Source organism: Andrographis paniculata, unplaced genomic scaffold, assembly GCF_009805555.1.
Source record: "Andrographis paniculata isolate CXL003 unplaced genomic scaffold, ASM980555v1 Contig65END, whole genome shotgun sequence".
NCBI classification, from domain to species: domain Eukaryota; kingdom Viridiplantae; phylum Streptophyta; class Magnoliopsida; order Lamiales; family Acanthaceae; genus Andrographis; species Andrographis paniculata.
The window spans coordinates 2,072,882-2,085,760 of NW_026137601.1; the positions used below are offsets into that span (position 1 = coordinate 2,072,882).

Here is a 12,879-nt window from a genome sequence, read left to right on the forward strand (position 1 = left end):
GTTTCCGAACTTGGTTGGATGTCAACCATTGCCGTTGTTACTTTCGGAAACGGTTGCTGGTCTACACCTAGAGTGATGTATTTGAGCCGACCTGTCTTAATAGCTTTTTGAATTTCCTTCCTGAAATGAGTACACTGACTTGTATTGTGTGTGAAAGAATTATGCCACTTACAATATGGTCTCCCTTTGATTTCTTCTTTAGTGGCCAATCTTTGCCCCTTTGGAATACGGATCTGCCCATCAGTCAGTAGGATGTCAAAGATTTCATCAGCTTTCGAACTATCAAAGGTCGGTTGCTCTTTTCCTTCAGATCCTAGTACTGGCTTCAACTTAGGGCATACATAAGGTTTCCCAGAAAGGATTTCGGCTGCCATCTCTTCTGATTGATTAAAATCAAAGTCACATGTTTCTGTTCCCATACTCGCCATATGTTGGCCTCTATTACGCCTGTTATGCTGATCTTCCTCTCTAAACAAAGATTCTAAACGTCCTGCCTTGGATGCAAGACTTGCCAAATCCTCAACATCCAGGGCAGTGAGCGCCTTTCTTAAGCGAGTATGCATATTCCGGACCACTAAATTGGTCATCTCTTTCTCACTGATTACCGTAGGACATCGTCCCTTCATCAATCGCACCCTTTCTATAAATTGTGAAGCAGATTCTTCTGGATACTGCCTCAATTCCAGTAAATCTGTTAAAGAAACAGTCGGTAAAGGATTGAAGAATCTAGCATGAAATGCCGTCTCCAGTCCTTCCCACGTCTGAATTTGTCAAGGGGGCAGACTTGCAAACCACGAAAACGCGGTTCTAGTAAGAGATAAACCAAACAGTTGCAACTTATAAAAAGGGTTATTACCAACTTCTCCCAATTGTGCTGTGAACCGACCAACATGTTCTATGGTGGAAGATCCGTCCTCCCCTGAGAATGCATGAAAATCGGGTGGTCGATAATTCCTTGGGAGAGGGTGTTCATTAATGACTCTTTCTGGGAAAGGTTTCTGATATGCAGGGCGGTTAGCCATCTGAGGAGTTAATCCATACTGATCCTTTAATATATGTGCAAGCTCATCAGGATCTACATGAAAGCGTTGATGATCAGGAACATGGAACGGATCCTGCACAGGAATATGAACAGGATCATGTATATATCCTTCAGGCCTGTCCTCCCTTGTATTGTTCGTCTGGGGATTGGTAACCCTTGGTCCCAGTGGAACAGTGTTGGGAAAAGTCAGAGGAGACTTTCCCCTATCCATTCGGTTGGGATTTGTGGCACTTGGAAATGTACTATCCACGAATGATGGCCCTGCGAAATTTGTCTGTAGTCTGGACGGTGATACTCCTGGTGGAGTTTGAGTGGGTTGAAGACTAACCCTTGACAATGCTTGATCTATCATGTTCTGCATCATGCTCTGTTGCTCACGCAACATGTTCGTTTGTTGCTCACGCAACATTTGTTGAACATAAGACCACCAATCTGTTGGTGGTTGTGGGATTTCCCCGGCATTTGGCACATTAGGTGGTGGAACGGATTCTCCCACCGGTGCCGACGATGATTGAGGTTGTGAACCTGCCATATGGACCCTTCCGATGATACGGCCGGATCTTAGACGTATGTAATTATCGCCGGAATTGGAATGAGCAATTTTGTCTTGCTCCCACTGTGGTCGCCAATTTGTTGATGTAATTTTTCAACAAAAATAAAGTAAAATTCAAAGATATAGAAAATATCCTTAAACTTGATTAATTAGTGCCTGAGATTAGGAATCTCTAAACACTGTATGGTACAGAAAATAAACTGGAAAATAAAAGACTGAAATTTAAAGTGGTGATCCCCAAATCTGACTTTGCTTTGTTGAAGTTGATTGAAGATGCCTTGTCAAATGATTATCCAAGCCTTTAAATATTCTCTGGGAAACCGTACCGAAAACCGTCACCCGAACGGTTACAACGTCTCCTTCCCAACCGTCTTCCAACCCTTCTCATGCTGACACGCGTCCCCAGCAGACCAAAATTATCCCTATATTTCACTCTTTGAGCCGACCACAGACCTTCCGCTCTTTTGGCCCGACTGCCAATCTACAATAGTATGGGTCCGACCGCCAATCCTCCCGACTTGCGAACCATCTGGCCTGAGGTCTTTCCGCCTTGAGGACTTCCCGACCTGAAAACCTTCCGACTTGAGGTCTTTCCGCCTTGAGGACTTCCCGACCTGAAAACCTTCCGACTTGAGGTCTTTCCGTCTTGAGGACCTCCCGACCTGAAAACCTTCCGACTTGAGGTCTTTCCGCCTTGAGGACTTCCCGACCTGAAAACCTTCCGACTTGAGGTCTTTCCGTCTTGAGGACCTCCCGACCTGAAAACCTTCCGACTTGAGGTCTTTCCGCCTTGAGGTCTTCCCGACCTGAAAACCTTCCGACTTGAGGTCTTTCCGTCTTGAGGACCTCCCGACCTGAAAACCTTCCGACTTGAGGTCCTTCCGTCTTGAGGACCTACCGACCTGAGGTCCTTCCGTCCTAATGACTTTCCGTCTTGAGGACCTACCGACCTGAAGACCTTCCGACCTGAGGTCCTTCCGTCTTGAGGACCTACCGACCTGAGGTCCTTCCGTCCTAATGACTTTCCGTCTTGAGGACCTACCGACCTGAAGACCTTCCGACCTGAGGTCCTTCCGTCTTGAGGACCTACCGACCTGAGGTCCTTCCGTCCTAATGACTTTCCGTCTTGAGGACCTACCGACCTGAAGACCTTCCGACCTGAGGACTTTCCTTAGTAATAAACCTATTTTCCTTGATTTCCTCATGGTACCCTTCAGTCAGTTCAATCAACTCTATTGCCAGGCCCATTCTTCTTTTTACCTTGGGCTTTTAACCTAATTCTAAATTTCGTACCTAACAGAATGTAAAATTGATTTTTAGTATAATATAAAAAATAAAAAATAAATATTTTCTGTCCCATTAAAATTTATTATTTTTCATTTTTGTTTATCCTTAATTGTACTACACAAATTTTATTATTTTTATATTACAACATACTAATATAAGTATTTTTGTCTTTTTTACTACAATTCAATATAATAATAATACTAAAAAATCTACTTCCGAAAAGTAGACGGAGAAAATATTTAATTTAATATTTTTAGAAAAAATTTTTTAGAAAGAGTAAAAATCCTACCAAATTCTTCAAACAAATACACGGCGTCTGTTTGTTGAAAATTGAAATCCGATTTTATTAAAACCGTCTCACAACGAGGAGTGGCATTTGGCTGATTGATGTTAAGACTTATAATTTAGGGTGTTCGTTTTTTTATGAGTTTAAAGAAAAAATTAATTTGAGTTTGATATGAAAATATTTTGCAAAAAATGTATATATATAATTTTCAAAATACTACAGAGTATAACTAGTAAAATTTTTTTTTAAAAAAATGCTAAATAAACAAATTCTTAATATATTTATCTTAAACTAATCTTAATAATTATATTCAATTTTATTATCAATTTTCGCCCCCAAACATACATATTTTTATTTTGATTTGTAATATACGTAAGAGGAAATAGTAGTAATAAATTAATTACTATTCCTTTCGTTCCAGAATTATAGTCTCGGTTGTGTTTGATACGAAATTTAAAAAATATTGATATTATATTGGTAACGGGTAAAAAGTAAAAATAAACTTGGGAGTGTATAGTGTAACAATAATGAAAAAGAAAGAATATTTTTATAGTGATATAATTATTTATGGAAATGAGATTATTGTTTTTGAACGGATAAAAATAATAAACAAAACTATTATATTGGAACGGATTGAGCATTTATTAAATTAAAACTAATAAAATTATGGCAACACAAAGAAAATTATAAATTAAAATAAAATTAAAGTTTATAACAAAAAGAAATAACAAAATAAGTTAAACAATAAAAATAGAAAGAATGAATATAATAAATGGGACAAAGGCAGTATTATTCAATTATTATAAAACTAAAAAAAAAAAAAAAAAGAAAATTTCGCTCAACACAAATGACATGTACTGTGTTGCATTAAACAAAATTTCTGAAAAACAAAAAAACGCCAACTATAAAATGGCCGTTAAGCAAATAACCGCCGTCACAACAACCTCCCACACCGCCACCGCCGCCCTGGCGGCGCCGCCGCGGTCGCAAACAAGCCTGTTGTCATGGTACGTGCACTGCGTTTCATTCCTAAACCCAAAAATCAAACCAGAGTTAAATAAAAATAATAATTCAAACCAAAGTTAAAATTGAATTGAAAACAGAGAAAATATATATACTCTCCCAGAATTAGAGCATCTGTGTCCGATACGAGGATTAAAAAAAATAAATATTTATTAGAAAAATGATAAAAATAAAAAGAAATTGAATTTTTTTTAAAAAAAATTTTATAATTAAAGAAAATGAAAAGATGAAATCTAATATGACATTACTTGTAAACAAAATAATAATAGTTACATTTTGATTTATTTATTTTTGACAAAATTAGTAATTGAGTAAATTTAATAAACAGATTTTTAATATAATATTTTAAATAAAAAATAAGTTCCACGATGAAAGCCATACCGTGACGAGCAAAACGTGACGACGTAATCCGTAGCCGAGCACGTAATAATACTCGTCGGATCATCGTACGCGAAGCTATAAGCGGCAGGGCAGCCTTGCTTAAAAATCCTCGAATAATTCGTCGGCGCGCACGCCATCGGCGTCGAGAACGCTCCCCGGCAGCAATACTCATCGGTATCGAAAACAGTGCACGCGCTCCGGCACGCGATCACCGTCTTCCCGTCGACGGACGAGTTCATCGCCAGCTCGCCGGGGCAATTAGGCCTCAAATCGTCGTAGCACCCGACGGGGCTACACTTGCCGCGGCCATTGATGGGCCGGACCACGACGGGGACATTGAAGCCGTCGACGAGGCTAACGTCGTAATAGTCGAGGTCGCCTCCGAGGCCGAATTCGGCAATAGAAGCCGGGGGCTGGCCTGGCCCGGCGCACTTGAGGCTGTGGCCGCACCCGCCAGTGAGGCACGTGCCGTTGCCGCGGGAGTCGAAATTGCACGCGGTTCGGGCCCAGACGCGGCCGTTCCAATCGGCGGGTGCGGAGAAGACGGAGGATTGGGTCGGCTTGAGCGGGAACCCGTCGCCAGTGGAATTCATGCCGGTGATTCCGGGCCATATCGTCTCCTTACAGTTGTTTACGATTGTAATTCTTGCGGATCGGGAGAATCCGATCATTCCTGTAATGGTTTAAATATTTATTTAGTTTTATAAAATATCACATTAAATATTTAATTTTTTTTTATTTACCTGCGACGAGGAGAGGGAAGAGGAGTGTGAGCAATTTGGGTGCCATTGCAAATGTAGGTAATAATGGTGAGTTGTAATTTTTGGGGTGTAATATAAGGAGGGTGGGGAAGGGTGGGGTGGAAGAATACGTGTAGAGGGGAGTGAGTGTACATTTTTGGAACAATGGATAGATATAATAAAATGCTTCTTTTCTTCTTCCATAATCAAGTGATTCTTTCCTTACTACATGCATTTTTGGGATGTACCTTTTTCGACAATCTTGTATTTTGCCTTAATTGATTGATTATTACAGGTTAATCACTTGCTAATTTTTATTATAGTTCATCCATTACTAATTTTTTACTCCGTCCCGTTAAATCTATTTATGTCACTCCCATATAATTTGTTATTTTTTTTTAACTATACTTATATATTTTAAACACATTTTAAAATTCTTATAAATATAATTTTTTATTTTAATTAAACTATTTAATTATCTTAATTTTAATCTATAATTACTTTTATTAAATCATAAATATTTTTACTAATATATTTATTAATTACTTATTAAATATACAATATCTAAAACTCTGGTCTAAACTAAAGTGGACAAATCGACCATGGAAGTACTTCATCCATCCGTGCATAAGAGTTACATTAGTTGAGATTAAAAAATATTATACTCCTATAATAATAGTTATGAATTTTTATTGGTAATGGAATAATATTTGTATAAACAAGTAACTCTCACGGACGGATATTATTTTTTTAATAGAAATTTCCGTTTAAAACTTTAAATAAATAACACAAACTAAACATATTTTATGTGTGATGGTGTAAAGTTCACATTTGTTTTGTCTTACTACACATCTTTTCAACAACAAGAAATGATACATAAGATCATGGGCATATGTCAATTTATTGAATAACAATGAATGAAGAAGAAATAGAGAAACGCAAAAGGCTACAATATTTTTTTTAATGGTTTTATTTGTCGGAAATCAATGAATTTTATTCTTCTTGGCATAATTTTGAAAATGAAAATTCAGAAAGAGGGCAAAAAGCGAGGCGTTAAAAACCGCATTGAAGCACCAGCCCCATATTCCCTCGCAACCCGACCCGTTAAAGTGGTGGTGGAGCATCCAACCCGAAATGGCGAAGCTGAATACGAACTGGATAATCTGACAGTCGGTGACCAATCGCTTCCAAGACGGCCGAATCCCTAGCGCGCACAGCAGGTAGTATCCGTACATCACCACGTGCACCGCCGCGTTCGTCACGAGCGCCACCGGGAACAGCGACTGAGAGGCGGCGAGCCAGAGGTAGCACATCACCACCACCGCCGCGTGGTGGTAGACGTGGAGGAACGTCAGCCGCCGGGACCGCGATTCGCTGAGGAGGATCAGGACTGTGTCCACGAATTCGAGGATTTTCGAGAAGTAGAACACGTGCGCCCAGAAGAACGTCGGTCCGCGCGGCGGCGTGCCGCCGGAGGGGAAGCAGACCGCCCAAATCGGGCGGTCCGGCGGCGTCTGGTGGATAGCGGATAGAGTGCAGCCGATGGCCATCACGAGCGAGAGGAGGCAGAGATTAAGGCTGTGGGCGGCAGTGACGACGCGAAGCGCCGCGGCGGAGGGGAGGAGCAGCGGGAAGCGGCGGAGGGAGAGGATGAGGGCGAAATAGGCGGAGACGGCGCCGGCGACAAACAGCGGCGACGCGCCGGGGGATCGGTAGGGTTTCCATTCGTATTGGCTGATAATTGGGTGGTCGACTAGCCAGTAATGGATACCAGTGTAGAACGTGTCCATCACGCGCCGCCGCTGCAGAAGACTGGCAGTAGCTGAAATACCCTTTGTTTTTTAATCTGACCTATCCGCTCCCATATATTATGAGTCCATTTATTGCAGCGCCAAAAAAATTAGGGTGTGTTCACTGTTCGCCCACATTTCTATTTTTTACAGTACTTCGGATTAATATTCAATAAAATATAATATAATATTCTCTTTTCGTCTAGTATAAATGGTTAATATTTTTCATTTTTGTCAATTTTACATTATTTTTTTTATTTTTTAAAAAATAATTATACATTTTAAATCTCAATTATTTATAATTTTTTTAATTTTAATAAAATTATTTAGTTATCTCTATTTATAATTATTTTTATTATATCATAAATATTTTTACTAATATACTTTTTAATTCTGTATCATGAACAATTTAATCGGGACGGAAATAATATATACTCTTACAGTCAAACATGTAGAGTCAAATAATAAAATTTGAAGAAATTTAGCAAAATAAACACCCATAATACTATCAATTAGAAAAAAATTTACAGTGATACGGGGGAGTAAACTAGTCCGTCAGGTCATGAGTTCAGGTTCTTCGGCCACACATAATTTATCTAATGTGACATATAGTTTGACTTGGGTTGGCATACCTAGTTTACAAAGCTTTGGCACTTTCTTAATAATCTTATTTCTGGCACGGGAATAATTATGGCTATGCCATATTATTAATACAACACATAAACTTAACTTATTTAGCACGGTTCGACCTAATCAATACTGCTGTCTATATTGACAACAGATCCTACATTACCTAAAAAAAATTATTATTAAAAAAATATAAAGTTAATACACTCCATATAAAATAAACATTTACTAATATTGGGTGCCGTCACCATTACCTAAGAAAAAACATTTATTAAAAAATACAAAGCAAGTACACTTCATATAAAATAAACATTTATCAGTATAACATCTCATCTAATTTGCAACCTATTAGATTCCTCCAAGATTTTACCCAAACAACCTCAATCTCAATGAAAATAAATAAATAAATAAATTATACGTGACAAAGTTTGCAGGCAAATAATAATTGAAACCAAATACTAGTATATCTTAAAATGAATTGAAAAGCAGACTATAACTTAAAAACGAATGCTACATTTAGGTCAAAAGAAATCGCCACAGAAACGCTAACAGCAGAAACTACAAAAGAGTGAAGAATTTATTGTGTGCACCACAACAAACAGTCAGTATCCAAAATTAGGAAACAAAGAATAATACCCAAAACTTCTGAGAGCAACAAATCCTTCCCCAACACCACACATATTTTGTGGTCCGTTGGTTCATTGCACCGCCAGCATGGTTCGATTCAGCAGTAACAGAGGGAGGCTGAAAAATCAAAATCAAGAAAAGACAGCTTAGTTCAGCTTGTACTGACCTTCCTCCGAACGACTCTCTTCCTCCTTGCCTTGGGTGTTGGTGCTTGGTTCGGGTCAGTTTTGCCCTGTTTGATCCCGAGAAGGCCGAGCCCGGAAACCAGAGCATTCCGGGATATGAACCATTTTGAAGAAGACTGGTTGGCTCCTTCAGAAGGTCTGCTATAAGCTGCTTTCAAGAGATCGTCGGAGTGGGCCAATGGATCAACCTCCACGCCTAGCCAAGCCAGCCGGGATGTCTCTCCCAATGGTACATTCATGATCCTGAGGAAATTTGCGTTGGCGGGTAAGATGTTAAATGCGAAATTACATAAACATGATTTAAGTAAATGTCCCTTTGTCCGTCAAACTTATGTTTACTTTCCATGCAAGTATGTCCGTTAAATTTGTACTTATACAACTAATAGCAACTACTTTTCCATTGACTTGGATATTACCATACACTAACAAATAACATCTTTGCCATCGTCACTCAATCACATGTACACTATCAATTAAACAATATTCCTTAATAAGTTTTCCAAATTCCCCTATATACTTTTACTTTTACATCAAAATATTACTACTCCGGTTCGCCAAATCTATGCTGCTTTTTTTCTTATTTGCTAGTCCACAAAGAAATATGTATTTTCCAATTTAGCTAAAAAAAAAAAAAGAACTCTTACATACTCATTAATTTATATCCTTCAACATTACGTTTATTTACAAATATGCAACACTACTTACACACTTATTTTATCTAACCTCAGTAACTCATCCATTCACTTCTCAAAATATCCATATTTAATTTCACAATTAACCTATATAATCCTATATTCACAAAATTCGTTTCCATCTTATATGAGCATATTTTTTGTGGACAAAGGGAGCATCTCTGCCCGGCCTTATAAGCATAATTTTAGAGGATAGAGGAAGTAAGAAGGACTAAAAAACTATCTAGTTGCACGACATGAAGAAATGATCGAGATTGGTAAATATACCTCAGGGCGGTACTGAAGAAGAGAGCTACTCCGATAACATCAAAGTAGCTCGTGACTCCTCTATCAAAGCCACACAAGAGCTGATACCGTAAATTTGCATAAAGACCAAGAAAAGCTCCATAACCAAGGGCATTGGTGCTCACAGATGGAATGGTCACAGACAGCCTAAGAAGCGAGCAGGTAGGGAAAATAAACAGTTAAACCAGATAATACAAGAGTGTCAACTAGAAGATCGTTAAAACAATGTTTTGCAGCTTCCAATTGTTACCTTCCCTCTTTTTTACTGGCAGCAAAGTTTGATATAGCACCTTGAGCAGCCCCTGCCGTAAATCCTGTCATGCACAACTGAGCAGCCCTGTAGAAAAACGACTGAAGTCTCTTTTGGAAGTCGAATTCTCTGAGTGGGTAGCTTTTTTCGAAGATATTGTTTGGGAGCTTTTGGAGAGTATTTTGTAAATCGAATTGGAAAGTACTCCCGTATGAGCGACAAGGAGCAAGTGACCAAACAACAGCTGCGTTGCACGCTGTCACTGTAAGTACATTGATGAGTGCAAGATCCCATTCCTGCTTTATCCTGCATCAAATCTCAGTTTTTAGAATACAAAGAAAAAGAAGCGCGTGGAGACGCAGAGTACGTCTTTTTCATGTCCGGATATGAAATTATACCTTTCTTTGCGATTCTTCACCTCCCACCAAACAGAGTAACTGATTGTAGATACCTGCTCTAGTAGAAACTTGTATAAAAATGCTGGATCAGCAATCATCCTGTCCAGACAAGGAAAAGTGCAGAAAAATATTAGGCATCTACAGCAAAAGATATATTCAACTACACGTGTTATCTCGTATATAATTTTGGGTAAGCATACAACGCATTTAACACTATCATTCATAATTAAATTCGATGACATAGCACCAGATACAGTGATCTAATAAGGAATGCAATTTAAGGAGCTGAAAGAATAATGAATCCTTTGTTCTTTCTTTTTTTTTTTTTTTCGTTAGGAAGTTGAGGATTAAAGGCTTTAAATTTACCTGCCAATAAATGCCCTTGAAATTCCTTGAGGAAGAGCCCGGGAAATGAACCTCTCGGTTGTGGGTCTGGCATTGATCACTAGAAACCTCACCATTTGCGCAGAGCTTACCAAACCCTAGATAGCCGAATTGGCGTCATAGTTTAGTCCAAGCATTTTTCAGCCCTAAATAACTAAACGCAAAGAGATAGCAATACCATTTCATAAGCTTGGCGAAATCCAGCAGGTAAATCCATCATTGTCTTCTGCCACTCGTTCAACACGGCATCAACAAATTTTCGATCAAACAACTGAAATCATTCATATGGACATCAGAAATAAATTATAGTTAAAACCATAAACAATTAAAAAGATAATAGTAAGAATATTAATTGTGCTGCTGCTCTTTTTGAGTGTTAGAGCGTCTAGCATCAGTTTATCACCTCTGCCAGGATGATCCTTCTCCTAAATAGACCGCCCTCGTCTCCTTCGTCATCCTCATCAAAATTGTCAAAGTAATCATCATCATCACCACCATCATCCCCCCCATCACCACCCCCATGACTTAGACCCTTCCCAAGATTTCCACCACCGCCACCAGTTGACAACTGCCACGTTGCATTACAACGATATATTAGTGCGAAACTAACTAGTCAAACATTAAGCACGAAAAAGCATGAATCCGATGTCCAGAGAAAGCTCGATCATTACATAATTCCATGCAAACTGAATGTAGAGTAAACAGTGAATGCCAAGAAAAGAATCCTTTACAGTAATGTCGTGTTTGTCCTAAATCCTAATCTATCAAATGCTCCTCAGAACCTCACACAGTATAATTGAATCAACTCCTCGGCTAACAGCAGTTGTACAGAATAAACTTTATGATGGAACCCTATGGAATTTACAGAACATATGTGGAAAGATCAATTGGCCAAACAAAATTAATTCAAGCTTCGCCATGGAAATCAGAGAAAAAAAAACCCTCAAAACTCAATGAATGAATCATGTTATCTATTCCAATGTAACAATCTCACAACAAAAAGGAAGAATCCCACTCTCAAGGTTAGACTTTGTAAAATCTAAAATAACTTATGCTATCATCAATCGATACTTCCGTTCTCTCGAGATTATTTAGGTTAAGAATTAAAAATTCCAAATCGTATACCTCGGGAGACGACTGGCTTTGCTGCTTGGACGACATATCAAGCTTTGATTTCTCCAAGGTAACAGCACCGACTGCACCGAATTCCTTCTTCATCACCGTCCCAAAATCCCCAGAATAGGAGGGAGTCGATGACGGAGCATCCGGCGACGTCACAAAGCATCGCTCCAGCCTGGCGATAGCGTCCCCATCGACTATTGCAGAAGACGATGCCTTGACGACAAAACAACATTTCCGCACCCTTCCAGAGACCGACTGCGAAACCGGTGACCGAAAAACTACAGCGGCCGGCAATAAGGGTTTGGACGGTAAGGAATTAGGGGTTGGGGCCAGAGGCATGATTTGAGCCGTCTGGAACACCGAATGAGACATAATTCCACTCCTTTCTTGGAATGATTGGAGATTTCAAGATTAGGGTTTATCTGTTCATGGAGAAATGGATTTGGCGTTCCCCTTTCCTTGATTTATTTCTTTTGGAGTCTCTCCCAGAGAAGGAGCGGAGAGAGAGAGAGAGGGGAAGAGAAAGGAATTAAGGGTGGGGGATGGGTGAAGGTTTTGATAGAAACGAGCTGACTCAGCGCCAAACTCGGTCCTCACATCTTGGTCGACTCACCGATTCAGCCTGCTGCTTCACTTCATCTTGCCCAAACAAGTATTCCTTTTTCACATACTTAACTTAGAAATCGTAATTACAATTCACCTATATTCATTTATTTTTTTTGGTAAAATATTTTTTTCATATTTTTATTATATAATTAAGAAAAACCTAAAATACTTTTCATTTAGTCGAAATAAATAATTAAATAAGATAATAAGTTAATAAGAAGACATATTTGATTTTTTTTAAAAAATGCTAAAACCTTTTTTATGCTCTATTAAAGAAATATAAATATAATAATATTTGTAATATGTAATAAAATATTTATTTGAACAATAAAAAATAATACAGTAAAATATATATATAATAATAATACTAATAAATAAATGAAAGGAAGAAATCAACATCTAATTTGAACTGGCTCTCGCAAAATAAAGGTGTGTTCATTATATTCATTTCCACCCATTCAAAAAAAAATTAATAATATTTTATTAATTAATAAAAATACATTTTTGTAACAGTATATTTATAATTTAAAGATGAAAATAATATAAAAAGTACTCATTTTCTAACATTTTAAATTAAAACACAAAATTATTTTCCCACACA

The 12,879-nt window shown here is 38.3% G+C and overlaps 3 protein-coding genes across 3 annotated transcripts; all 3 read right to left on the reverse strand.

The window, feature by feature from the left end:
- Positions 1–3,978: 3,978 nt before the first annotated feature.
- On the reverse strand, positions 3,979–5,362 carry LOC127262677 (pathogenesis-related thaumatin-like protein 3.5). The gene is made up of 3 exons (XM_051291479.1): positions 5,316–5,362; positions 4,573–5,245; positions 3,979–4,197 (listed from the first exon to the last, which is right to left on the reverse strand). Exons 1-3 carry the CDS (start codon positions 5,359–5,361, stop codon positions 4,071–4,073), a joined length of 846 nt encoding a protein of 281 aa, XP_051147436.1. The 5' UTR covers position 5,362; the 3' UTR covers positions 3,979–4,070.
- An 832-nt stretch (positions 5,363–6,194) lies between these two features.
- On the reverse strand, positions 6,195–7,193 carry LOC127262679 (elongation of fatty acids protein 3-like). Its single transcript, XM_051291480.1, has one exon. The coding sequence runs from the start codon at positions 7,100–7,102 to the stop codon at positions 6,296–6,298; it is 807 nt and encodes a 268-aa protein (XP_051147437.1). The 5' UTR covers positions 7,103–7,193; the 3' UTR covers positions 6,195–6,295.
- A 1,010-nt stretch (positions 7,194–8,203) lies between these two features.
- Positions 8,204–12,252, reverse strand: LOC127262675 (protein RETICULATA-RELATED 1, chloroplastic). The gene is made up of 8 exons (XM_051291477.1): positions 11,676–12,252; positions 10,954–11,118; positions 10,729–10,821; positions 10,533–10,648; positions 10,167–10,265; positions 9,769–10,074; positions 9,501–9,665; positions 8,204–8,784 (listed from the first exon to the last, which is right to left on the reverse strand). Exons 1-8 carry the CDS (start codon positions 12,042–12,044, stop codon positions 8,508–8,510), a joined length of 1,590 nt encoding a protein of 529 aa, XP_051147434.1. The 5' UTR covers positions 12,045–12,252; the 3' UTR covers positions 8,204–8,507.
- Positions 12,253–12,879: the final 627 nt, after the last annotated feature.